The sequence below is a fragment of the Bidens hawaiensis genome, unplaced genomic scaffold (genome assembly GCF_021521415.1).
Source record: "Bidens hawaiensis isolate Kalapana, Puna unplaced genomic scaffold, B.hawaiensis_p1.1 tig00014542_1, whole genome shotgun sequence".
Classification (NCBI taxonomy): Eukaryota; Viridiplantae; Streptophyta; class Magnoliopsida; order Asterales; family Asteraceae; genus Bidens; species Bidens hawaiensis.
Genome location: NW_027492269.1, coordinates 255,919 through 281,985, shown reverse-complemented (window position 1 = coordinate 281,985; position 26,067 = coordinate 255,919). Strand labels below are relative to the sequence as shown.

At 31.7% G+C, this 26,067-nt stretch overlaps 2 protein-coding genes and 1 pseudogene across 3 annotated transcripts; 2 read left to right on the top strand and 1 right to left on the bottom strand.

The window, feature by feature from the left end:
* Nucleotides 1-6,237: 6,237 nt before the first annotated feature.
* Nucleotides 6,238-12,749, top strand: LOC143546993 (agamous-like MADS-box protein MADS4; annotated as a pseudogene). Its single transcript, XR_013137689.1, has 6 exons — nucleotides 6,238-6,640; nucleotides 9,200-9,278; nucleotides 11,854-11,921; nucleotides 12,008-12,108; nucleotides 12,595-12,636; nucleotides 12,735-12,749. The product of XR_013137689.1 is annotated as an agamous-like MADS-box protein MADS4 (transcript).
* A 721-nt stretch (nucleotides 12,750-13,470) lies between these two features.
* On the bottom strand, nucleotides 13,471-14,037 carry LOC143547001 (uncharacterized). The gene has a single exon (XM_077038527.1). It carries the CDS (start codon nucleotides 13,741-13,743, stop codon nucleotides 13,534-13,536), a length of 210 nt encoding a protein of 69 aa, XP_076894642.1. The 5' UTR covers nucleotides 13,744-14,037; the 3' UTR covers nucleotides 13,471-13,533.
* A 1,777-nt stretch (nucleotides 14,038-15,814) lies between these two features.
* On the top strand, nucleotides 15,815-25,444 carry LOC143547022 (calmodulin-binding transcription activator 4-like). Its single transcript, XM_077038545.1, has 14 exons — nucleotides 15,815-15,910; nucleotides 15,994-16,144; nucleotides 17,583-17,708; nucleotides 17,808-17,923; nucleotides 18,414-18,502; nucleotides 18,672-18,717; nucleotides 18,803-19,235; nucleotides 19,719-19,876; nucleotides 19,951-20,035; nucleotides 20,135-20,358; nucleotides 21,302-21,933; nucleotides 22,884-23,448; nucleotides 24,072-24,365; nucleotides 25,202-25,444. Exons 2-14 carry the CDS (start codon nucleotides 16,132-16,134, stop codon nucleotides 25,265-25,267), a joined length of 2,847 nt encoding a protein of 948 aa, XP_076894660.1. The 5' UTR covers nucleotides 15,815-15,910; nucleotides 15,994-16,131; the 3' UTR covers nucleotides 25,268-25,444.
* The last annotated feature ends 623 nt before the right edge of the window (nucleotides 25,445-26,067 follow it).

Here is a 26,067-nt window from a genome sequence, read left to right as displayed (position 1 = left end):
GCAAAGCTTATGTTCGTTTTGTTCGTTATTGATTACATGATTACTTCACTTACGAGTTTTGATTTATGTTAATGTAGATGGTGGCTTGGTGATCAAGGGAAGGAAGATCTAGAAGGTTCCTATCGTTACTTGGAAGTCAAGAAAGAGATTTAACATGAATAAACAAGAAATAATAGCAAAATTCCGAAATCCCACCCCCGGAGGGCGCCGCCGCATGCGAAGGTGAGAGGCGGTTTGCTTTCGCGCGGCGCCTAGGCCTTCTGGCAGCCAAAAATTGCAAAGCCCAAGTTCGTTTCTTGTTTTATATAAAGGATTGCAAACCTAGCCGATTCTAAGACATATTGCAGCCGATTTTAAGGGGGTTTCCAAGGGTTTGAAGGTGATTTGAAGCTAGGAACCAAGGATGGTCAAGAGTTCTTTCATCCAGGTGTTCAATGATCAATCGCAAAGGGTTTTATCGCTCTAACTTTCGTTCTTTGTTCATTATTTGTCATGTCTTGCTTCTTCGTTTTAAATACTTGTTTGGGATTATTTTTAAGGATGATTCTAGGCTAGACTTCATGTCTACCTAGGTTTGATGAACATGTTTAAGACTTGATTCTTGTTTTGGATAATGTTTTGATTATGGATTTCGTTATATTAATAGTAAAGACTTGGTTTTGTTTTCATGATGCGTATAAGTATTTATTATCTTGATTGATTATTAACTATTGCTTCACATAGATCTTTTATCTTTTGATTGTGTTCTTTAAATTTAGGGTTTATGTTTAAATAATTACTTGGTGTTTTGATTATTGTGATTAAATGGGCCCGTTAGATCATAGAAGCTTGTTGATTGTTGATTAGGATTATGAATGCTTTGCCAAATTCCAATAGCTGTAAGGTGAGGAGTTGTTCATATGTCTTGGTCAATTGCATGCTAGGATAGTTAGTGACAATATTCTTGCTTATTGTGTTGATCCATGTTCATGATGTCATGTTAGCTTATCAAGTTATCTAGACTTTAGTGTTTCGTAAGATTGCTTGCTTTAGATATTATTAATTAACCCTAATTGATGACTTTGCAGAAATCAATAATACTGATTGCTTAATAATCTAATAATTGTTCTTTGGGATTTCGTTTGATTAAGTCAAGTGTCCTTAGGGTTTTGTTAGATGAATATGTTTAGAAATCAGTTTCCATAATCATGTTATTTGTCCATTGCTTGATGATTGTTGATGCATGGGATTCTTACCTAGGTAGATTTCTTCTCTTATTGGTTTCAATCTTGTGTTTGATTGCTTGTTTCTCGTTTACTTGTTTATTTACTTTCTTAGTTTAATATTAGTTTAAAATCCCCCTTAAAACATTAATAATAAATAGTCGTGTCGTAAGTCGAGTCTAATTAGTTAATTAACGTAATTTATAGAGTCATGTGGGTTCGATATTCCGGACTTACTTAACTTTAATACAATTGATCGGTTCACTTGCCGGTGTTTTGTATAGTTGAGTCTTATGTCTAGTTTTTATTACTTGTTTAATTTAGTTGATAATTAATTGACAGTTTTCACCACATCACCTACAAAAATGTAGCCTCTTTTGATATAACCTTGAAGGAAAATAGTGATCTTGTATACATGTATCTATTGTATATATTGCCCTTGTTACATTATAAAAAGGTTACATTATAAAAAGGATAACAAAGGTTTTCAAATATGGTTGGGACAAAAATCGTATCATATGATTGCATTCAATTTTAATGGCATAGTTTACAAACCAAAATCACATTAGAGGTTTGTAGAAGACCAGAAATGTCGCATCAAAAGTTGGCATTATGGAATGTCTCATAAATCACAACTCTTCATCTTGTTAGGTAGATGTGGGAAAATAAACCTGTCAATCAAACCGATACAAAAATCAAAATCGAAACTGAACTTGTTTAAAACAGATTATGTAGAAACCGGTTTGAAACCGGCTTGTAATTTTCTTCACCAAAACAAGTTCCAAACTGGTTAACCGAAACCAGCCAAAACCGAGCAAAACCGGTCAAAAAACGAACCGAAACCAATCGTAAGATGTTCAAAAAACCCGTTTTAACCCGAACCGAAACCGATCATAAACCGATTTTGACTTTTGTTGATCAAACCAAACCGGGTTTGAGTTGTAAACGGTTTGTGCACCTCTAGTGTTAGCCTAACTAATAGTTACGAAACGAACACAACTTGTTTTATTTTCTATGGTTCGATCAACCTACAATAAATTATGATTTTATATCAAGTAGATAAACGTATGTTTGATCGATTGAATAATAGCATATATATTATTTTTTCTCGATTGCACTTTCTCTAAACAGGTACTCATTCAATTCAAGTAAACTCAATAATTAGGTTGATAATACCATGAACCTAAAAGGAAAATCATACCAACCTTATTTTTTATAAATTTATTACCACGTTTTATGGTTGTACTTTTAGTTATTTTATATCTAAAGACATTTATTTCATATCATATTATTACATATTTATATTTATAAGTTTATTACCACTGTATTTTCAAGTCAAATGACATATTTTTTTAAAAAAATATTTAGGATATGATATTGCACCCTTTCTTAAACAAACTTACAAAGCACAATCGATATCTTAACCGAGGGACTCAAATGTTGTATCCTTAACATGCTTTTGTGTTTGTAGACGAAGAGAAAGATAACATGAGGACATGCGGTGTACATTGGTTTTGATCATATTGATTTAGTTTATTTTGGTTATATCAATCTAAATATTAATAAAATGAATTTTTTTTTTAAAAATTACTATTTTTAGATACACTTATATGGTACATAATTTAATCTCTCAAACTGTATTTCACTATCATATGAATATATATGAAATAATAATAATAATAATAATAATTGCTATTTTTCTGTAAAAATAAAGTTGTCAAACTATCTAGTGCATGATTGGTCAAAGTTCATAGTGGACCGATGGATAGAAGGAAGGATCAGAAAGTAATAAAAGAACTCATGGTAATCTGCTGACACGTAGCACCCATTATCATATCCGTTTTAAGGTTTCCTGTTTTCATGATATCTTTGTCCGTCCGATCAATCTAATCATCCACTTTACTCCACCAATCTACAACACCATACTTTTTTTATACCAAAAAAATAAACAATTATATAAATAAAAATTGATAGTTTTTATAGTAGTACCGATGTGTCATATGGTTTTACTATTTGAATCATTTCACTTTTTAGAAATATTACCATTCTTCTTACAAGAACATTTTACCATATTAAAAGTAATGTAATTTTCTCTTCTTATTTTTCTACAAATTTAAAATTTTGACCTATTGGTTTGGAATAAAATTTATATTGGGACGTTGATAGAAAAAAGGTATGTTCAGAATTTTATATTTTAAAAGTTATAATTAAAATTAGTTATAATAATATAATATTTAAAAACAAACTTTTTGACAATTTACTCTAGCAAAATTGTTTTTTCAAAAAACTCGCTAAAATACTCGTCCCGCATAATTTTTAACTTCTAAATACTTGTCTCAGCCAATTTTGTAAAAAACTCAGTGACTTTAACAATCTAGTTGGTCTGAGAAAATTGTGACGGGCATTTTGGGAATATGTTGTGAAATGAGGAAAAAACTCGAAACTTTCTTTAAAAATGGACATTTTCAGAATTTTTCCTTAGACTTTAATATACTTTTTTTATACCAAAAAGAAAATAAAAAATGATAGTTTTAATAGTAGTACCGATGTGTCTATATATATATGGTTATACTATTTTAATCATTTTACTTCTAAGAAATATTACCATTCTTCTTACATGAACAATTTACCATATTAAAAAAGTAATGTACTTTTTTCTTCTTATTTTTCTACAAATTAAAGGTACATACTACATAGGTTAGCCGACATTTATAAAAGGAAAGTATTAATATAGCCCTTAGCCTATGATTAAGAGTGGTTTTCATGGCTAAATTATGATAATTGAAGTATGGTTGACTTGTCATTTTCATTGATTCTAAAGTGTCATGTAAAGTTGAAGATTTTAAGGCTAAAACAAGAGGCGTAAATGAATCTAGTTTGTTACGTTTAATATTAGACGTAAGAGAGTTTAAGCTGACGTGTTTTGAACTCTATATGTGAAACTAGAGTTTGGCTTGTTGACATTTTTAAAGCTTAAGATCGACTCATAAAGTACTTAACGTTAAGTAATTTTACTTAAAACATAGATTATATATTATGTTTATACAAATTCATAGTTATACATATAAGATCATATACTATTTAATAAATTTTGATATAATTATATTTATTACGTAAATATATGTATATTATACCAAATACAAATTATTATATTTATATAAATAACAAAGTAGTGTAGCCTTGCGACGTAATAAAGGCTTGATTTCAATTAACCTCTGCTCGCTTCGAGCTTCTAATAAATCAATCTTAAGTTTTCAAGAGTAGCTCGACTCTTTTACCATCCTAGTAAAAACACCAATACTAATGGAAAATTGGAAATCACGCGTGAAAAATAATTAGGACAACTATATCTAGCAAATACAGTTAATACGGGTAATATTAAAACTACTTTATACATTCTCCAAATGTGTATTGATCATACTTATACAAGTTCTAAAGGAAAAAATAACACATGAAAGTGTCTGTAGACATGGGCGGAACTTAATAGGGGCGGGGAGGGGTGCTGGCCCCTCCTGTTTTTCTGGTTAGAAGCATTGGCAGTCATCCGAAGTATACTTTTTTTCGATGGGCGACCTGCAAGTTATGAAGACGAAGAAGGGAATATATATTTTATTATATTTTTGTTCATTTTGTTTACAAGATAAAAGGCTACTAACCTACAAATAGACCACTGGAGTGCACCAACTACAAATGTGATGTTTTTAAATTACTTTTTAGATTTTATAAAAGTAATTACCTTTATAATATAATGAATTTTGCTTTGCATATATAATGATATAATCAGTTAAGTTACTATATTTTTGTTTAATTTAACTTATCCGCTAGATTTACCTTAGAATTCGTGAAAAATGAAATGCAATTAATGAAAAATGAAATGTAGGTGAATAAATTAATATAAATATAAAAGCTATAAGTATAAATATAGTTTGAACTTTGAATTTAATTGTTTAAAAACAATAAATATAAGTTCTAATATTTTTGACACCCATTTAAATATTCAAATTCCTGTCCCTCGACTTAAATGTTCAAGTTCCGCCACTGTCTATAGAACACAAGTATATATTGATTTTATTTATAATTATGTGCAACAAATTATAGTATAACTTCTAAATTTTAATATGGCACCAGTAAAAAACGACAAATAAATCAGAATCAAGCAAGTTCTCTTCATACAAATTATAACACATCAAGCAATATACATTTTAATTTTTGTCTAAAAACTAAAATACTTAATTATTATATAATTCCAAATTTGTAAATGTTTTATTCAGCATTAGGGCTGTAAACGAGTAGAGCCGAGCTTGACTAGGCTTGAACTATATTTCTAAAGGTCAAGCTCAGCTCGGAAACCATTTTTTCAAGCTCGGACTTAAGTCTTTTATCATTATTAATTAATTATATATGTTTTTATTTTTATGTATTTTAAGAAACCTTAAGCAAGTCTAAGCTCAAACTTTATGTTTTCAATACCTAGAAGCCTAAAACGGTAAAACTTCAAATTATACAAGCTAGGCTAGTAATTATTGCTCGACGAGCCTAAACGAGCTTCCCATACAAAGCTCGAGCTCGCCCCCCATAACTATACAAACTTTATTTGAGGCTAGCTTGACCGAAAAGATTCAGCCTGCTTCGAGATTTTTATCAATCTGACTTTAAATAGCCAGCGAACGACTCGGCTTGTCTGCTTCCCTATTCAAGACAAAATAACTTTCCATATTTGTTACCCTTAACTAATTAATGACATCATAGATACTAATTTAATATCAGTTAAACAGTCTTATTATATCATATATTAATACTTGTCTACTGGCTCGTGTTATATACGTGTGGAAAATATTTCAAACGTAATATATACGTAGATATAATAAGAATTTTTTACCTTATTCTCTGTAAAACCGCAAGATGTAGGAAAAATATGTATAAATGGTGGAACGAGAAACTGTTATACTAATATAATATCAGTTAAACAGTCTTATTATATCATATATTAATATTAACAACTTAGTTAACAAATCTACGTCATGCATATACACATACATACATACATACACATACACTTTCATTTTCACCTTCTCTCACTTCAAAACACACACACACATATCTTCTGTATATCTATAAAGGAATAATAATATGTTTGTAAACATATAAGGAGTGATACAAGGTAATGAAATCCAAAAAGGCTATACACTAAATTACCTACAAATTTTGTGCTTTAGTAATATTAACAGATTCAAGTAGTACAATATTATTATAATGGGAAGAGGTAGAGTTGAACTGAAGAGAATTGAGAACAAAATTAACCGGCAAGTTACCTTTGCGAAACGACGAAACGGGCTCTTGAGGAAAGCGTATGAGCTTTCGGTCCTTTGCGATGCCGAAGTTGCCTTGATCATCTTCTCTAATCGAGGAAAACACTATGAGTTTTGCAGTAGCTCAAGGTATATACTTTTTGGTTCGGTTCGGTATTTTTGGTTACGGATATGGTTCGGTCAATTAATTATTGGGTTTTTTTCGGGTTTCGGGTTTTTTTGCACACGGGTAATTGTAGATCTGTAGTAGCTCAAGGTGTACTTTTTTAAGTCTAAGGTTAGGTTTTTTTGGTTACGGATACAGTTCGGTTATCGAATTTTTTGGGTTTTTTTTGTCTACGGTTAGGTTTTTCTTTTTTTTTGTTTTTGTTTTTGTTACAGATACAGTTCGGTTATCGGATTTTTTTGGGGTTTTTTTTGACACCTTGGGGATCTGAATGTGTGTGTATCTGTTTTTTGAAGGTTGAATTTGCTTTTGTGATTTTTTAATTATTATTTTGTTTGTTACGGATACGGTTTGATTATCGGATTTTTTGGGTTTTCGGTTTTTGGTTTTTTTTCGCACATTTAATTGTTGATCTATATGTGTGTATATACGCCCTTTGAAGGTTGAATCTATGGTTAGTTTATTTATTTTATTTTATTTATTTGGTTACGGATACAGTTCGGTTATCGAATTCTGTACACACCTAATTTAGAATTGTAGATCTGTGTGCTTGTATACATGCACACAGAAGTTTTTTTTTTTTTTTTTTTTTATTTTTGTTTACCGATACGATTCGGTTTTCAGGTTTTTGCAAACACCAAATTGTAGATCTGTTTTTTTAGTTACAGATATGATTCGGTTTTCGGTTTTTTTACACACGAGATCCGGATGAAATTGTGTAAAGGAAAAGGTGAATTTGTGGTTGACTTGGTATGATTTGCTGTTTTGGTGAATGTTTTGGTTTTTATGGAACTTTGTGCTGGTTTTGTTTCAAATTGAAAAAAATCAATCAGTTTTGTTACATATAAATATCGTTATGTTTTTATGCACATATGTTTGATTACATGTTTGTTATAGTCTTTTCTAGCTTTATAGTTGATCAATCTTAGTCAAATCCAGTTCTATTCTTTCATAAAATTAAAATGGTGTGAAGCTTTTTTAGGGTTTGAGTTTTGTTTTCATGAAGGAATATTTTCTCTCTCATCTTTTTATTTTTAGTTTCTTTTTTATTTTGAATTTTTCTGATCTGGTTTCATAATATTTTATCTGTATTTCATAAAAAAGTTAATTATTTAATTTTATTTTATATTTGTATTTATATTTTGTGTATGAATTTTCTTCTAAATATGATTGATTGAAACTAGGGTTTGTCACACTATATTAATTATTTAATTATATCTTTGGTTGTACAAATTAATTTTCATTTGACCAGAATTTGGTCTTTCAAAGTTAAATCTTCTAGGGTGAGATTTTGGATAATTATTTTCTATGGTTAAAAGTTAAAACTTAAAACATAATTACATCATTCACATGGCCAAAATCTGCTATGAACCAATAGAAAATCAAACTGAATCCAACTTTTACTGGTTTTCTAGTTTTAATCGTCTTAAAGGTCATCTTTCTAACACAAACAACGTTTCACTTTTATTTTACTTGATTGAGCATTAGTTATCTTGGTTCTATACCCGGCTATGAAATAGATACATAACCAACCCAATACTTGCTGGGTATTGGGTTTGTTTGTCTGGTTTGGTTTGGTTTGGTTTGGTTTTTAAAGTACATTTCTTATCATTCTATTTTTAAATAGTATTTTATTGACCAACAATATTTAAAATAGCATATCGCTCTATTATTTAAAGTTAAAAGTAATATAAAAATAAAAGAAAAATGTTTACATATATATGGTTGGGTAAATAGATACGCATATTTAGAGTAATCGGGCTAAATATCACTTAATATCATACTCGACTCATACCAACAATAAACTTAAAACTAATCTCATATTTTAATTAAATTCCTGTCCAAATATTTCGAGTTTGCTTTATATCGGGCTCGTGTACATTAAAAGGTTATCACGGAGTTTTCATAACTTATCGCGGTTATAAAAGCTAGGTATCAATGATTCAATGTGATTTAATTGATTACATGGGATCAAGGATTAATATTATGAATTCCTTGGATAGAAATTGAATCTATGTATACTAAAGTTTTTGGTTATTCTATTTGAGGCAGAAAATGCTTCTTTATATGTAGCCTAACATAAAAAGATCTAAGCTAGCTTTGAATATTATAGGTAGCTTAACTTATGGTGAAAGTGTGGTTAAATTAGCTTAACTTATGTTAGTTATTTTTGTATTATTATCCATTGTGGGCTTTTGCCTCTTTTACTGCAACAAGACATGTAACACCATATAAGTAATCTTTGGTGCACAATTTCATGTCAAAGATTCAAAATACATAACTACTAATTAAGCAATGGTGTAGTTTATATGTTCGAACTTATTAAATTTTGATACGCAGTGTTTGTGTTCGTATATTCGAATTACCAACTTAATTATTCATTAATGTAATAAACTGTTTTTAATAAACATATTTAAATTGCTTATTATGAAAACAAGCTTCTGTGTATTTAAATTGTTTGAACTTTATGTTTAGTACTATTAACTATTTTTATTTTTTATTTTTTGCATATTTGTTTCCAGCATGCTAAAGACACTTGAGAGGTATAAAAAGTGCAACTATGGAGCACCTGAGATAAATGTATCTGCTAGGGAGGCACAGGTGAGTATATTCCTTTCTATATATGCATTGGTTCGTTCGGTTTGATTATTGACTGAATTGAACTGATGACCAATGTTTCGATATTTAGATTTTTATAACGATCAACTTTGGTTATAAACGGTTCATTAAATTAGTTATTGGAAAAAATGGTTCGATTAATTTGGTTAATAGCTGGCTTTTGATAATTTGGGTAGATTGAATTTAGTAAGGTCAAAAGAAAATATTACCATTTTTTTTATTTTATAAATAGTATGTTATTTATAAATAAAAACAAACAAACAAAACACTATAGCATACAAATAATATTTATAAAAATTGAATATATAAAGATTGGTTTTAATGGAGGTTTGATTACCCTATAGATTAATGCATGAACTTGCATGTTTTGGATACAATATAATATGCACTTTGCCTTCTATTAACTGCTTTAGGGTAGATGAGTGCAGCATCAGTCAAATGGCTACTTCTGTAAGAACATCTTTTAGTTAATCAAATTTTAATCTATAGTTTATTACTTAATTAGCAACCAAATTTGTTAATCATATTTTTATAGCAATAGTTGGTAAATTCCCTAAACATATTATTACTTATATAAAAAAAACCGTTTGTGATTACTAGTTAGTAGTAACACTCTTTATCAGGGGTGCAAATGAGCGGAGCTGTGCTTGAGATTGATTCGTTAAAAGTTTGAATTAAGTTGAGCTTAAACGAGTTTGAGTCCGAGCTCAAGACTTAAAATAAATCTGTTTAATAAACGATCCCGAGCCTGAACTCCACTTATCAAGCTCGAGCTGGCTCACGAGCCTATTATATATAAAATTATCATAAAAATAACTAAATAATATATATTATGTTATATATAAAAAAGTATAATTAAAAATATATAAAAAAACAAATATAAATGTATATATAAATTAATTAATAAATAATAAACGAGTCGAGCCAAGCTCGAGCTTGAAAAAATGATTCATAAACCAAACTCGAGCTTCAGGAAAAGAGATTAAGATAAGCTGAGCTCGACCTCTTGTAGGTCAGAATGAGCCGAGATCGGCTCATTTGCACCCCTAGTCTTTATAGAGTTATAGTTTAGGGTTTAAAGTAATTAGACCGAGGACATAACATACTAGATGTAACTTGTAAGAACTATTTATAATTTTAGAAAAATAATATTTTAATTTTCATTACCATTAAATATTTACTAAAAAAACATAAAGGTTGACAGCATGCAAACGGCCGCCATTAGAGCACAGATATACGTACAGTTAATACATATATTATAATCCCTTGAACAACTCTTGAAGCTTTGATATAAACTGGTGTATAACTGTGGAATCAAATAGATTTATAATTAATCCTAAGGTTTTTACACATTACACTGCCATAGGTAGGATATAATGGAAAAAAAAAGTATAGGGTTAGATTATACACATCAAAATTGGTCAGTCATATAAATATATATCAATAATTCATCAGTTTTCTCACATCACAACTAAAATATTATAACGCGTTAGAAAGGGGTTATGTTATAGCTACGCCATCCTCATATGATTTCACACCATCATATGGTCGTTAACAAAACTGATGAATTATTTCAAAATTTGACAATCGTTTCACTGACAAAGTCAAACTTTAAAAATTATTTCAAAATTATCGTTCGGTCAATGCCTAAACAGGATTTGACGTACCACAGTCAGTCAAACATTGAAATATTTTTTTTTGTCAAAACAGCCATTTGATCTGACCATACACGACCAAACTTTAAAAAAATTGGTCAAAAAACGACCATTAGACTTCTATCCCGGACGGATGTTTAAAACGGTGTGAGATTAAATGTCAGACAGTATGTGTATAGCTGACCCCCGTATATAGCGAGATTTGCTATGTATACGAAGAAAAGCTAACGATTATGACCAATGAACAATGAAAAATTAACATTTTTGCTACATAAGCAATACAAAACCACAAATTGTGTTCGTTGTCGGGTTCAACACACCAAGACGACCTGTTTAACTTGTAGGCAAGTGTAAACAGGGACGTAGCTTAGTTAGGGCCAGGGGTGGCCCCGGCCCCCTCCGTTTTTTCACTTGGTAGTGTAAAATTATCATTTTTTGGTCGAAAGTTTTTATAAATAGTGTAAATATACCCGTTTCGGACCGAAAATTTGAGCCCGGCCCCCTCGGTTTTTTGCTCGGTAGTGTAAATTTATCCTTTTTTTGTCTGAAAATTATTATAAATAGTGTAAAATTACTCGTTTCCGACCAAAATTTTGAACCTGGACTCCGTTTTTTTCGCTCGGCAGTGTAAATTTATCATTTTTTAGCCGAAAACTATTTACTTTTTACCAGCACATGACACTTTTTTATCATTTACTGCAACATGGCTTACTCTTTGTTATAAAATATTACAATCTGTCTTCATTTGATGTAACATATTTACTTTTCTTTTTCACTTTTATATTTTTTTAATGCTATAACTGTATAAGTTGATAGGAAGTTACAAGCATGTTACATTAAATTATAAAAAACAACTTATATATAAATTTATGGTAAAAATAATTAAATTAAGTGATCTACAGGAGCTAAGTAGTCAGCAGGAGTATTTGAAACTTAAAGCACGTTATGAGGAACTACAAAGAGCTCAGAGGTAAACCTGAAAATATAGAAATATAATATGATATGTATATATTTATTTTTATTTGATGTAAATGGCTGTTATGTAAATATTATTAGGAATCTTTTGGGTGAAGATCTTGGTCCTTTGAGCTGCAAGGAGCTCGAGTCACTCGAACGACAAACTTGATACATCTTTAAAGCAAATCAGATCAGCCCGGGTAACTATTAATGAACCTATATATTATACACAATTATATACACACACATGTGTACATTAAATGCGACAACAGATTTACGGACTCACTTAAAATCTTGTAACCAGAACACAATAAATGTGTCAAACAGGTTGGCGGTCTTTAGTTAAATTGGTTCACGGGCTGAACTTATATATTTTTTTTTGTTTATTCTAAGGTTAAACGGGTCGGGCTTTTTAGTTATAGAGGTTAAACATGTCAGCCTGATGTTTGTTAAACATATTAGACATGACAACTCAAAATGTAACATGCCATGTTTCGGAATTGTTACATAAATGATTTAACATTTTTAAATGTACACGATTTAAATGCCCGAATTTTAATTAAAGCAAAGCTTAATGTATATGTCCGTTTAAAGATTAAACACAACCCAAATCAAACCGACTAGATTATAAATAAATAAATCGTAATTGTCACATATGTTAACGCTACGATTTTATATATTTATAGACTCAGTTCATGCTGGATACACTTACAGATCTTCAGAAAAAGGTAAGATCATAACATTTTAGATATATATTTAATGTTCAAACAAATATTTTGGATATATCATATTGTTTTATCAATATTCTTGGTATTGCAAAATGAAGGAAATTCAACCTTAAAACAAAGGGTATGTATATATGTACATATGTATTAAAATTCCATTATTTAAATTTCAATTTTAATTTCAACTATATGGATTAATTTGCACTAATAGTATTTGCAGTTGATGGAAGGAAATCAAGTAAGCACACTCCATTGGCTTCCTCATGCTCAACACGAAATCGGATATGATCGACAACATGAACCTCAACCTCAACAACAACATCAATCTCAACATCAAACCGGGAAGCCTTCTTTCATCCCCTCGACTGCGGGCCCACTTTACAAATGGGGTAATCCCTCGTTATTTATTTTATTAATAAATTACTGAAAAATCAAGTTTAAGTAGAGAACTGTATAAACGTATTTTGAAATGAATATTAGGTATCAAACGGATCCAATGACGGTAGGAACAACGTCAGAAGCAGGGCCGAGTTCGAGTAATTACATGTCAATATGGTTTCAGTGATCACATATAAAATTAATAATTTAACAATATTAGTTTGAGATTGACTGTCTTGTTTTACTCATAATCAGGCAATGTGTGTTTAATCTTTATTGCAACTCTTTTGAACATATATATAAATTATAAAGACATAATTATAACATATTAACATACACCTATTTTCAACATGCATGCATGAACACACACACATATATAGATGTAAATGCATAGAAAACACATTTTACATATTCATGATACATTGATACAAATAAAACATATATAGATTTGTAACACAATTAGAAAAATAAAAATAAAAAACATAGAAAATTGTATAGAATAAGATTTTCTTTGGTTTTAGTTTAACTGATGTAGAGATGGATCTTAACCGCGAACAAGAAGAGACATATGAAACCAAAGAAAAGCAACGAATGCATCAAGATGGCCGCTCCACTCGTCTGAAAGCTCCCAAACTCTACACACCGTCTATGTCCTGGAAGCTGAAATAGTAACCCTGGTGTGAATAACACAAAGAGCACCACCGACACAAAAACTGGGCCCCAATCCAACATCTTGATTTGTTTTCAAAGACAAATTATTTATAATATTTGTTTCGTAACTTTTGTTTTTCGTTGAGTGGTTTGAGTTTAAATATAGGATAGATTGGGAGGCATAGACTTTGGTGAGAAGCAAAGGTGTTGGGCTTGTGGTAGAGAACCTAGTGAAGCAAGTCATGTTGGATTCACTACTAAAACCTATGCATGCACGTGATAAGATCTTGTTTTAAACACAACTAGGTTTTCATTATTTATAAGATAATTTTGTGTCAGCTTCCAATGTTATTATTAAATGGTTTTGTACTTGATTGAGCACAAAATATGGTAATTTTGTTGGTGCATTTGTACATGATCAGGGCTGTCCTCGAGAATCATTAAAAATTTTGGGTCGAAGGCGAGAAAAGATTTAGGCCTTTAGAAAAAAATATTATAGGGCTTAAACAATTTTATGTTTAAATGGGCTTATTGTTATGATTTGGGTTGTGCAAACAATTTTTTCTATAGAAATGGGCTTAAATAAGTTGAGTAATTGACTTTAAACATTAAGAATACATATTTTTAAAACCGGCCTCGTACCATTCAAATGAATGTTGAAGAGATGACTACTGCGTTTTAATGAAGAGGAGATTATTGTCTTAACAAGGAGGTCATCCGTTGTGATAACGTGAAATATGAAAATAAAAGTGACACTACTTAGACGACACATATGTAATAGATGGTTTCACATTTCACATTTAAGGATGTTGCGAATAGATGAGATGTGAAATGTGGTGGTGGGGTAAGTTGCAAACAAATGACTGGTTCATATTATTGATTATAATTGAAAAATAAATAAAAGTCAAAAAACCTAAGCCTCACACCGGCGGTTGTCTTCACCATTCCACCCCTCAGTGGGTTTATTCACCATTCACCATGTTTCACGCTAACCTTCCGAACACGTCAGGTTAGCGCCCATCTCCACACGCAAAGCCTGATGATCAATTGGGTTAACATTTTTTAAAATGTCGAAATGTTTATACCAGGAATCAACATTAAACGCAATAAATGTCAACAAAAATGTTAACAAAATATTGCATATCAAGAGTACACGCAATGGAAACAACATATTAACACTTACAAGAATATTTATATCATGTATTCGAGTTTTAGTTCGTGAGTCTAAAATTGATTCTAAATTCTTGTCTATTGAAGTCCTAAACTAAATATGCTTTATTATTTCTTTTATCCGTTCTAGATAAAATTTGCATAGAATGTGTAGATGTCGATTATTGAGTAGAACATTAGAATGAATAACATTGTTGTCTAGTATGAATAACGAATTCAAATGAATAGTGAATTGACAGTTGACTAGCATGAATAACCGATTAAATTTTTGATAATAATCAACTAAAAGAAAAATAAAAACTAGAGAAAGTTGCATAAATAGTCCCTGTGGTTTGAATTAATTTCAAGTTTGGTCCACAAATTTTAATAATTACAAACTTAATTCACGTTTATATGAGACGGTTGCACGTTTAGTCTTCTATGTTAATCCCAGTTAGTTTTTAACGAGAAAACTCTAATAAAATTGAAGGTTCGATTTAAAACTAAAAGTGATGGATAGAGTTGTAAATGAGTGGAGCCCAAACTCGACTTGGCTCGAGCTTGACTCATTTTGACTTACGAAAGCTTGAACTTGGCTTGTTTCAAGCTCGACTCATGAGTTGGTTTTCAAGGTCGGGCTTGACTCGTTTATTATTTATTAATTAAGCTTTTATCGATCCAAGCTAAAGTAGCCCGCGAGCAGCTTGACTAGTTTACAAAATTACATCCCTAGCGATTAAGTTAACATTAGAAGTTCTAAACTTACACTGCTATTTCTAAAACTCGGAAACCAAACTTGCAATTTGGTCAAACTATATACACCATTTATGCAATTTTCTCAACACAACAATTTAACAGTATTCAGTAAGTCGTTTTTGGTCAATGCTAATAACATTTATAAAAGTAGACCAAGTCACCAAATCCATTTTTAATACACACATTATGCACGACTAATAATAATATAACATATTATTAACACAATAATAATAATAATAATAACTTTAATAATTTCCTCAACGTAACTAACCACCTTCCGGCGGTCCTTCGTAACCACTTCACCGGAGTTTCCACCGGACCACTCCACTTACACGTTATTCCGGTATTCATCTCCACCGGTATTTGAATAATGAAGTTAAGTTACTTACTCTATTGAATCCATTGATCTAAAGTTAGTTCATACAGTCGTACGGTAACCGTCAGATCTGTTTCCGGCGTACGCTGTGGCTTTCAATTGCTCGAAACTTAATTCGAAGCTTCGTGTACACCGGAAGAGTAGTAGTATCTCGGTTATATTGTTTCAGTTGAGTGCAGAGTGTACGGATGATGACGTCAGGTGAGGTTTTGATTCCGAATTTGATTTTCGTTAGGCTTCGTATATTTAAGCTTACGTTCGTATGATGAACTGTTTAATAGTTTGTGATTGAGCTTAATTTAGGTCAACGGTGAGTCAACGCTTTAACTGATTATAGTTCTAGTGCTCGAACTGTTGATTGTGTATTTATATCTATAGGCTTTGCATATTGAGGTTTATTACGTTTGAATGATGATTTGTTGAATAGTTTGTGATTATAGTTAATTTAGGTCAACTGTGAGTCAACGATTTAACTGATTATAGTTAGTTCCTCTGGTACTGTTAGATCTGTTTCCGGTGTACGGTGTGGTTTTCTAGGGCTAGGAACTTGTTTTGAAGCTTCGTGTGCGCCGGACGAGTTTCAGTTTCTCAGTTATTGTTTTAGGCAAGTGCAGAGTGTACGGATGATGATGTCAGGTGAGGTTTTGGTTCGAAATTGATTTCTGTTAGGTTTTTGAGTGTTGATTATATGTTTACATTCGTATGATGAGTTATTGAATAGTTTGTGATTATAGTTATTTTAGGTCAACCACGAGTCAACACTTTAACTGATCTTAGTTCCTCTGGCACTGTTAGATCTGTTTCCGGTGTACGGTGTGGTTTTCTATTTTGAAGCTTCGTGTGCACCGGAAGAGTTGTAGTTTCTCGGTTATTGTTTCAGTTGAGTGCAGAGTGTACGGATGATGATGTCAGGTGAGGTTTGATTCCGAATTTGATTACCGTTAAGTTTATGAGTGTTGATTGTATTTATAGACTTTGTATATTGAGGTTTACGTTCATATGATGAATTGTTGAAAACTGTGTGATTATACTTGATTTAGTTCATAGTCAGTTACTTATAATCAGTTACTCGCGCAACCAGATCAATTAGTGGTGAGAAATTTTATTCTGTTTTGAAGTCTATTAGCATCCATGTTATTGGTGTATAAGTATAACCTAACAATTATGCTTGGGATATTTTTTAGACAATGGTCATAGATAATACTCAAACATGCAGCAATTGAAGGATTAGTCTAAGGCTCTTAACTAGGCAAATTCGTTTAGCTCAAATGCTCGATATAAGATATGAAACTGAGATAGTTACTTTTCATCCCCTTTTTACAAAAATTTTGTTTAGTTGAACTGAGAGAAGGGTGATTTAAATCCAACTCCTGCATATTCGATATATGTAGCAACAAAGGCGCCCAATTTGTACCTCACCCGAGCAGTTAACTCTGTTACTGTCTCATGTGTGTATGTAGAACAAGCAGTTGCACAAATTCATAATTTCCACTTCTTCAAGATACAATTGAATATTTTCAAGCAAGTTCTAGTGATATGTGTACAACTGTTACAATTTTATGTGCCACAAATGTCATGTAAGCATTTATTTTGCTAGTCTAATGTGAGTTCTTTCTCTTTTTTTTGTTTCAATTCTCAGGGTATAATATCACAGATCTTGTTCAAGAAGCACAGATCCGGTGGTTAAAGCCCGGGGAGGTACTCTTCATACTGCAGAATTTTGAGGAAATGCAGCTTACCAATGAGCCTCCTCAAAAGCCACCTAGTAAAATTCTTCATTTTTGCCTTATTTTTTCAAAGATTTACGCCTATTACAATAGTTTTATGGTCTTTCTCTTTATATTTTGATTGAATGCTTTTACAGGTGGTTCTTTGTTTCTGTTTAACAAGAGGGTCCTTAGGTTTTTTCGTAAAGATGGGCATAATTGGAGGAGAAAAAAGGATGGAAGAACCGTTGGGGAAGCGCATGAACGTCTAAAGGTTTTTTTTTCTCTTTTTGATTCATGGTTATTATTCTTTAGAAGTCAAATGTAGGTTTATTGGAGAATTGAGATTTGAATTTTTTTCAAGCTCTAGATTTGTAGTCTCAAACTTTGTTGAAGTATTTTCAACATGCTAGATCTATTTTTGTGGGGGAAAAACAACTTTTATAAGAAACTTGGTGCACGCTGGTCTTTGTACACCTGTATATATTCAAGTTTGCTTTGTTCACACAAATAGAGGATAAGTCGTATAACTTTTTACTGCTTCTCAACTGGTTTTGTTCAAACAATTAGGTAATAAGAAATGTTTTAAGGGCTTGGTGTTTTGTACAAAAACAGAATACATACCTTCTGGTCAAATGTTTTGACTTTTGATACCAGGTTGCTTATTGATGTAAAGCTACATCTGTGCATATCATACATGATTTGCTTATAACATAATGACCTGATGTATAACTTGACCATTTTACATTTTTTTTTTGGCATAGGTTGGAAATCTTGAAGCTTTAAATTGTTATTATGCACACGGTGAGCAAAATCCAAACTTCCAAAGGCGTTGTTACTGGATGTTGGATCAGTGAGTGTATTTCATCTCTTTGTGGGATTGCTTGTATTACATCTAGCAACTTAGTTTTACAAACAGTTTCGTCCTCATCGTTCTATCTTAAATTAAACTAAAACATTGATCTAAATTTGAAAATACTTTTGTGCCAACAGACTTACATTTTTTATTATATTGGTGACAGGGGAATGGATTACATTGTACTTGTCCATTATAGAGATATAACCATGGTAAGTCTTTTGATTTCATATAAATAGTGTAAGTTGCCAATTGACAGTATATAGTATGACCGTTGACTTTTTGTGTGGGATGCAGAGTGGGCATAGTCCTGGATCCATTTCAACATTCTCTACAGGGTCTTCTACTCTTATTCAGGGTTCAAACTCCCATGCTTCTCAGTTTACTCAATCTACTGGTGTATTTAGTCAATATCGGGAACCATATGACAACACATCGAGTCCGAGCTCCATAGAAGTTAGTTCAGAGTTGGCTACCAGGTCCAATGTGTCAGGTCCTTTGAGTTATACACAACGAATTGAGGATATCGGTGGTTCACCTAATCCTGAAGTTAATAATGCATTGAGAAGAATTGAAGAACAGTTGAGTTTGGATGAGGATAACTTGAAAGATATTAGTGCATTTTATAATGCAAATGGGATATCAAATGGATCAGAGTTTTCAGCTGATGAGCAAACTTATGGAATGATGCAAGATGGCTCAAACAGTTTTGCATCTGAACAATATCCAGGTTTGTTTCCTCTGTTATCTGTTATATGTATGAGTCAAGTAACGGGTCAAAACGGACCGGGCCGAGCTTGGTGACCTGCAAACTTTCTTTTGTCCATCTCTAATCATCATTTTTAAATGGTTTTTGGGTTAAGAAAGTGTTACTATCAAAATGGCAATCTGAATATTTGAATAACAAAGGTCAGAGATTGTATGAAGTAAAAATAAACTTTGGGAGACTTTCAACTCATTTGACCAGTTCCTCTTGTAGCTAAACCTGTTTGTTTGACTCATTTAAGATAGAAGTATAGAACACAAACAAAATTGACCCGCTCATAAGTAAACGGGTCGAATTGTCACATCTGGTTTTAAGATATCATCTGTGTTGTAACCCTTTTCGAACTCCATATCTTTTTATTATGTGTGTTTTCATCTGCATTTTATGTCACATTATGATAAATTTAGATAAGGTTGATCGCAAAATAACTGAAAAAAGAATATGTAGGAGGGTATGTGAGACCATATCAGTACCAGCAACAATCAGAAGGTGAATTTGCTATTGCAAGTCAGCAAACTTTACTCTGGGATGATGTATTAAAACATAATGGGAATGCAGTAGGTGATGGATCTCAACAGAATTATGTATACCCTTCAGACAGATATGTAAGCTTATATTGATCAGCTTCCTTAAGAAGTATTTAAATATTTACCATCTTAACGTAATTTCTTTCAAACAGGGAGTACTTTTACCTCAACCAAGAACAGATCCAGTGAAAGAGCAAGAAAAGTACAAATCTGGATATACTGGTGCAAATAATAACTGTAAGTCCAGTATTATATCCAGTCTATTGATTTCAATATTCTAAATACTATTTTCACAATTATGGATTTTGAAATCTGTCATATTATTTCCATATACAGCAAATTTATTGCTGCCTCATGAACTTGAAGATTTCAAGTATTCTGCATATACTCCTGCTAGAAATTTGTCTGAAAGTTACCCAGACTTTTACTCAACAATGTTTGACCAAAGTCAAAGTGGATTGTCTCTAGAATCAGATTCAAGTTTGACTATTGCACAAGAGCAGAAGTTTACTATTCATGAGATTGCCCCTGAATGGGGCTATGAATCTGAGCGTACAAAGGTATATCCTTTGAAACTATACAAGGATTTCTTCCTGAATTACCTGTGTTTGTTTCATTCAATACAAAACTAGCCATTTTATTATGATTTTTGAGATCAGGCTTGCAGTGAGCTGAAATAAGTTATGATTGTAGACCTCTTAAAATGTTTGTAAAAAAAACCTATATACTTTTGATAAATCCACATAATGTCCCTGTACTTTGTTTTTGCAAGATTAAATCCCTAGTCTTTTAAACTTCAATGGAAAACTATTTTAAAAAAGTTTAGGGACTTGATCATGCAAACGAAAACATTTTCCTTAAATTTCGAAAAGTCTAGGGATTTTAATCATGCAAAAAAAACTTTAATGTCAATAATAAAGTGCAGGGACTTTATTGTCAAGTTTTAGATGTTAAGGGATTCAATCATGCAAAACTAAAGTCAAGAGACCTAAGTGCAAGTTTAGCAAAAAGTCATTTAATCATGCAAAACTGAAGTCAAGGGACTTTCTTTATTTTACTTTAGACTTCCTTTTTTATTAACTGGGTTGAGTTAATACTTCATATAATACACAATGATTTAAAAAGGTTTTTAATTTTCTATAGCTAGTATACAACTAGTTATATTATATTATTTTAATTCGATTATCATAAAAGGTTTTCAAAACTTTTGATATTAGTTGGATTATTTTAATTGCTACTTACAATAGATTTTTAATATATTTAGGAAATATAAATTTTATATAACTGTTATATTTACTTTTATTTGTTCTATTGTTGTGCTTTCCTTGTGTCGGGTGTGCTCATTTTTTTGCACCTTTGACTACTAGTAATTGAATACCTAGTATAACTCCCTTTGTATTATGCTATGCTATTTTGTTTGTTACATACATAAAGTAATTGAATACTTATATATGCTTGTTTTCTATATTTACAAGTCAAATATGTGCATACTTCTTCATGCAGGTACTCATTATTGGGACTTTCGCACGTGATCTATCCAATACACAATGGTACTGTATGTTTGGTGAAACCGAGGTTCCTGCTGAAATCATTCAAGATGGAGTCCTTTGTTGTTACACTCCCACTCACTTACCTGGCAAAGTAACTCTTTGTATAACATCAGGCAACCGAGAATCTTGTAGTGAAATCAGGGAATTTGAATACCGTGATAAACCAAACTATTATACAAATAATAACTCCACTGACAAAAAATCTAGAAACTCAGACGAATTATTATTACTTGTGAGATTCGTGCAAATGCTGCTATCTAGTCAAATAAAGTCAACAACTGGTGAAGAAGACTCATGGTCTCAAGTCATTGAAGCTCTTTTAGATGGAAGTTTGACTTCGTTTGATGCAAGTGAGTGGCTTCTAGAAGAACTGTTAAAAGATAAGTTGCAACAATGGCTTTCTTCTAGATTGCAAAACAAGAAAGGTGCTACAGGTTTGTCTAAAAGAGAACAAGGGATAATACACATGGTTTCTGGTTTGGGCTTTGGATGGGCCTTGAACCCGATTCTTAAATCTGGAGTCGGTGTTAACTTTCGTGACATTAATGGCTGGACTGCCTTACATTGGTCTGCTCGTTTTGGAAGGTATGTCATTATTTTATATATATGGTCTAGTAATCTTTTGTGATGATTAATAATAAATTCATGACATTTAGAATAGTAGAGGTGACCATTTTGAACCGTTTACTTTGATGGGTCAACAATTAGGATTTTTTTCTCATCTCTAACGGGTCAAACAGGTAAATTTAAAAGTTAGCTATGAAGGAAACAGCTCGAATGGGTGAAACAGGTTCTAGAATGCAGATTAACAATCTCAATATCTTGTGTTTTGAGTGTGTGTATGTAATCCCGTTTTATTCAAACATTTAGATTATTGTTGTAGCGAATAGCGACTGGTCACCTATATGCTACATAGCGAATAGCGGTAAATAGTGACCGCTATTTCATATTTAACAATAAAGGAGTAGAAATTTTTTAAGCAAATTATTAGGGTTTATATTCACAAAATAAGCTTTTACGGTGGAACTTGTGGAAGGTGCGGCTGTTTAGTCGATAAACAAGCCTAAAAAATAAGTTTCTACAGTTTTTTGTATTAAAAAATAAAAATAAAAATAAAAAAACCCTAAATACCGCTATAATCACGCTAAATGACCGATATTTAGTATATAGCGGCCTATAGCCGCATCACTACATAGCGCGCTATAGCACCCACTATCATCGCTATTGACAACTATGCACCTGTCCATTTTAGGCTGTCCAAAAAACGTCCACTTCCAATATAATTTATCAACTTTCCTATTCTACCCTTAATTACACTGTCATAAAACTGCATTAGTTAGCATTCCTAAAACTGTGTATTTTTAGAGGTGAAATTGGCATTTAGCTATTACATAATACAATATAACATTAATTATTCATTCTTAAAACCGTATATTATTAAACAGGTTATATATGTGTATCCGGTCTGTTCTGCCCATTTTGCATGTTTTAGATCTCCAGACCTTTAAATAATTTCTCTTGATATATAATAACAGGGAAAAAATGGTAGCTGAACTTCTAGCTTCGGGTGCATCAGCTGGAGCAGTTACTGACCCAAGTCAACAAGACCCGACTGGTCAAACCCCAGCTTCTATAGCCGAGGCATGTGAACACAAAGGACTTGCAGGTTACCTCTCAGAAGTCTCGCTAACCAGCCATCCATCTCTCCAACAACAACCTGAACTTTCTAGATCCGCTGCTGATATTGAAGCTGAAACAGCGGCAGTAAACGGTATCTCAAAGCTAAATCTTGTAAACAATGATGATCTTTCTCTCAAGGATACGTTAGCTGCGGTTAGAAATGTAACTCAAGCAGCTGCCCGTATACAGTCAGCTTTTAGAGCTCATTCTTTTAGAAAGAGACAACAAAAGGAATCATATGCTAGTGGAGATGAATATGGTATACTTTTAGGTGACATTGAAGGACTTTCAGCAGCTTCGAAGTTGACTTTTAGAAATGGAAATTATAATAACGCGGCGTTGTCTATTCAGAAGAAGTATCGAGCCTGGAAAGGCCGTAAAGACTTTCTTGCCCTTCGCCAAAAAGTTGTCAAAATACAGGTGGGTCGGGTTCGTTTAACTTTAACCGAACAAACGATCGAACACGAACAATTAAACGAACGGGTTTTCTTGTTCGTGTCCGTTCGTTAAGAAACTGAGCGCGTTCATCGTGTTCGTTTATGTTGCTTCATTAATGGTATAAACGAAAGGTTCACGACCATAAATGAACAAAAATAACTAAAACATACATGAACATGAACAATGTGTTTTGGCCTAAAAGGTAATTGAAATTAGACTAAATTGTTATAGGCTTATAGGCCTAAAAAAATTAAATAGACGTAAATGAACAAACTTTAACAAACGTAAACTTACGAACATAAATGAAAATAAACAAACGAATCTGAATGAAAGAACAAGACACATGTTCATGTTCATTCGTTTAAAATATTACACGTCCCAAGTAAGGGACCTTGTAGTAAAATGTTCAATATATTTTATTACACGTGTTATGAACCTTGTAGTAAAATGTTTAACAAGACACATACTTAATGTTCAATATATTTTATTACATGTGTTAATGCGTTAAATAAGATAACAAAGATTATATTACTACAGTAATAATATATATTAAAATACATTGTTGGGACTCTTTAGTTTATTCTCACATTTTTGGTATTCGGCAGGCTCATGTAAGAGGTCACCAAGTAAGGAAACACTACAAGGTTTTCTGTTGGGCAGTTGGTGTAGTTGAAAAAATTGTGCTGAGGTGGCGCCGAAAGGGAGTGGGTCTACGTGGATTCAAACAAGAGTTAGCTGCCATTGATGAAAATGAAGATGAAGATATTGTCAAAGTGTTCCGGAAAGAAAAGGTGGATGTTTCTATTGATGAAGCTGTCTCACGGGTGCTTTCTATGGTGGAATCTCAACCCGCCCGCCAGCAGTACCGTCGCATGCTTCAAAAGTTCCGACAAGCCAAGGTGGGCCCCTCTTTATATGAAAAATATCCGTATGTTTGTAAGTTTAGTGATATACTAAACAAGTAAACATGAGTTAGAAACAATAAAATATACAACAAAAATGCTGTAAATAATTGATGACATTTTTTGACTTTTAAACTGTTAGTCTATTAGACTAGGGTTGTAAACGAACTGAGACATTTAGCAAAGGGAAGTTCGTTTATGTTTGTTTCTCAAACAAACGAATGTTAACAAGATTTTATGCTTATTTAGTAAAAGGACCGAACATGAGCAAGTGTTTTGTTTGTTTACGCTTGTGAACGTTCGATAAGCCAAGTGTATATTTATTTACAGATACTATATATATAGCCATATAGGTATATTAGATATGGTAATAATAAATTGATGCCTAAACAGACAAGAGTAAACAAAGGTATAAGAAAGTAAATTATTATTGTTATAATTATTATTTTTGCATATTTTAACTTATATTTTTATGATAGCCTAGTTTTTTATACATTTTATATTCTTTCTAAATGTTCGTTTATGTTTGATTTATTTTTTAAATGATAATTTCTTAATGAACGTAAGACACAAACAAGAAACTTTGTTCATTTGAGTGTTCATGTCCATTCGTTTGTTAGGTTAACATAAGCAAACGAACATTAACAAGCCTCACTCATGTTTGTTCAGTCGTTTACAAACCCCATATTAGACCACTTAACCAATAGATCATACTGTATATAACATGAACCGACCCGTTGTGTGTCAAAAATGCCTCTTCTCATATTCTAGATAATACAATAATATAGACATTTTGTGGCTTTAGTTTTTGTTATTGGTGGTTTATGATGCAGGCGGAACGTGAACATCTGGAGAACGAAGCAGCCTCAAGTTCTCAAGCTGATGCAATGAATATGTAGAAGGAATTATAATTAATTGGCCTAACTAATAGAGTTTTTATGTGGTTAATCATCAAAGGTTTTATGGTTTTGTTTGTGTATATAGACATGAAGTTTGTTTTGCTTTGGAATTAGGTGTTTTGCATAAGTGTAATTAGCATTAATACTTAAATAATATTTTTTAATCTTTGCTTGTTATCTTATCCGAATAGCTAATACTTGGTTAATCATGATCTTGTTGAACCTTTTTAAGATTTTAACTTTTTATTTTTATTATCTGTATTTGAAGCAGGGTTGTCTACAAGTTTGAGTTTTAAAGTTTTTTTAATAATTTTTGTTTTATTTATTTGTTTAGTTTGTCTTTTGTTAGTGATATCTTTTGAGTTTGTTATTTTTGAGTTTGTTATCTTTTAGTAATTGGATTATAAGTTAGTGATTGAATTTGAAATTATAAGAAGTATGTTGTTAAACCTTTTGAGACTTTGATTAACTAATCGTTCTTGAGTAATTTGATTGTTTTTGTAACCGCATAAGTAATATGCATTTGCATGCCCGCCTTTATAAGGATGAGTCGACCGGCACTTATGGATAAAAAATGTTTGTATCTATCTATTCTAATAAAAGAATACTAATATTTGCCACTTGTCACTCGCTCATCCCTCCTCACCAATTTTTAACCCATTTTCAATATATGGGCTTTTTCTCGGATATCGCGTGGGTAATTATCCGACCCAGATATTAACCCGTTCTGTTTGAATATTAATGCTATCATTAGCTCTTTTATTGAATATTTCATGGAATGTGCATCAGGTTTGGCTTCA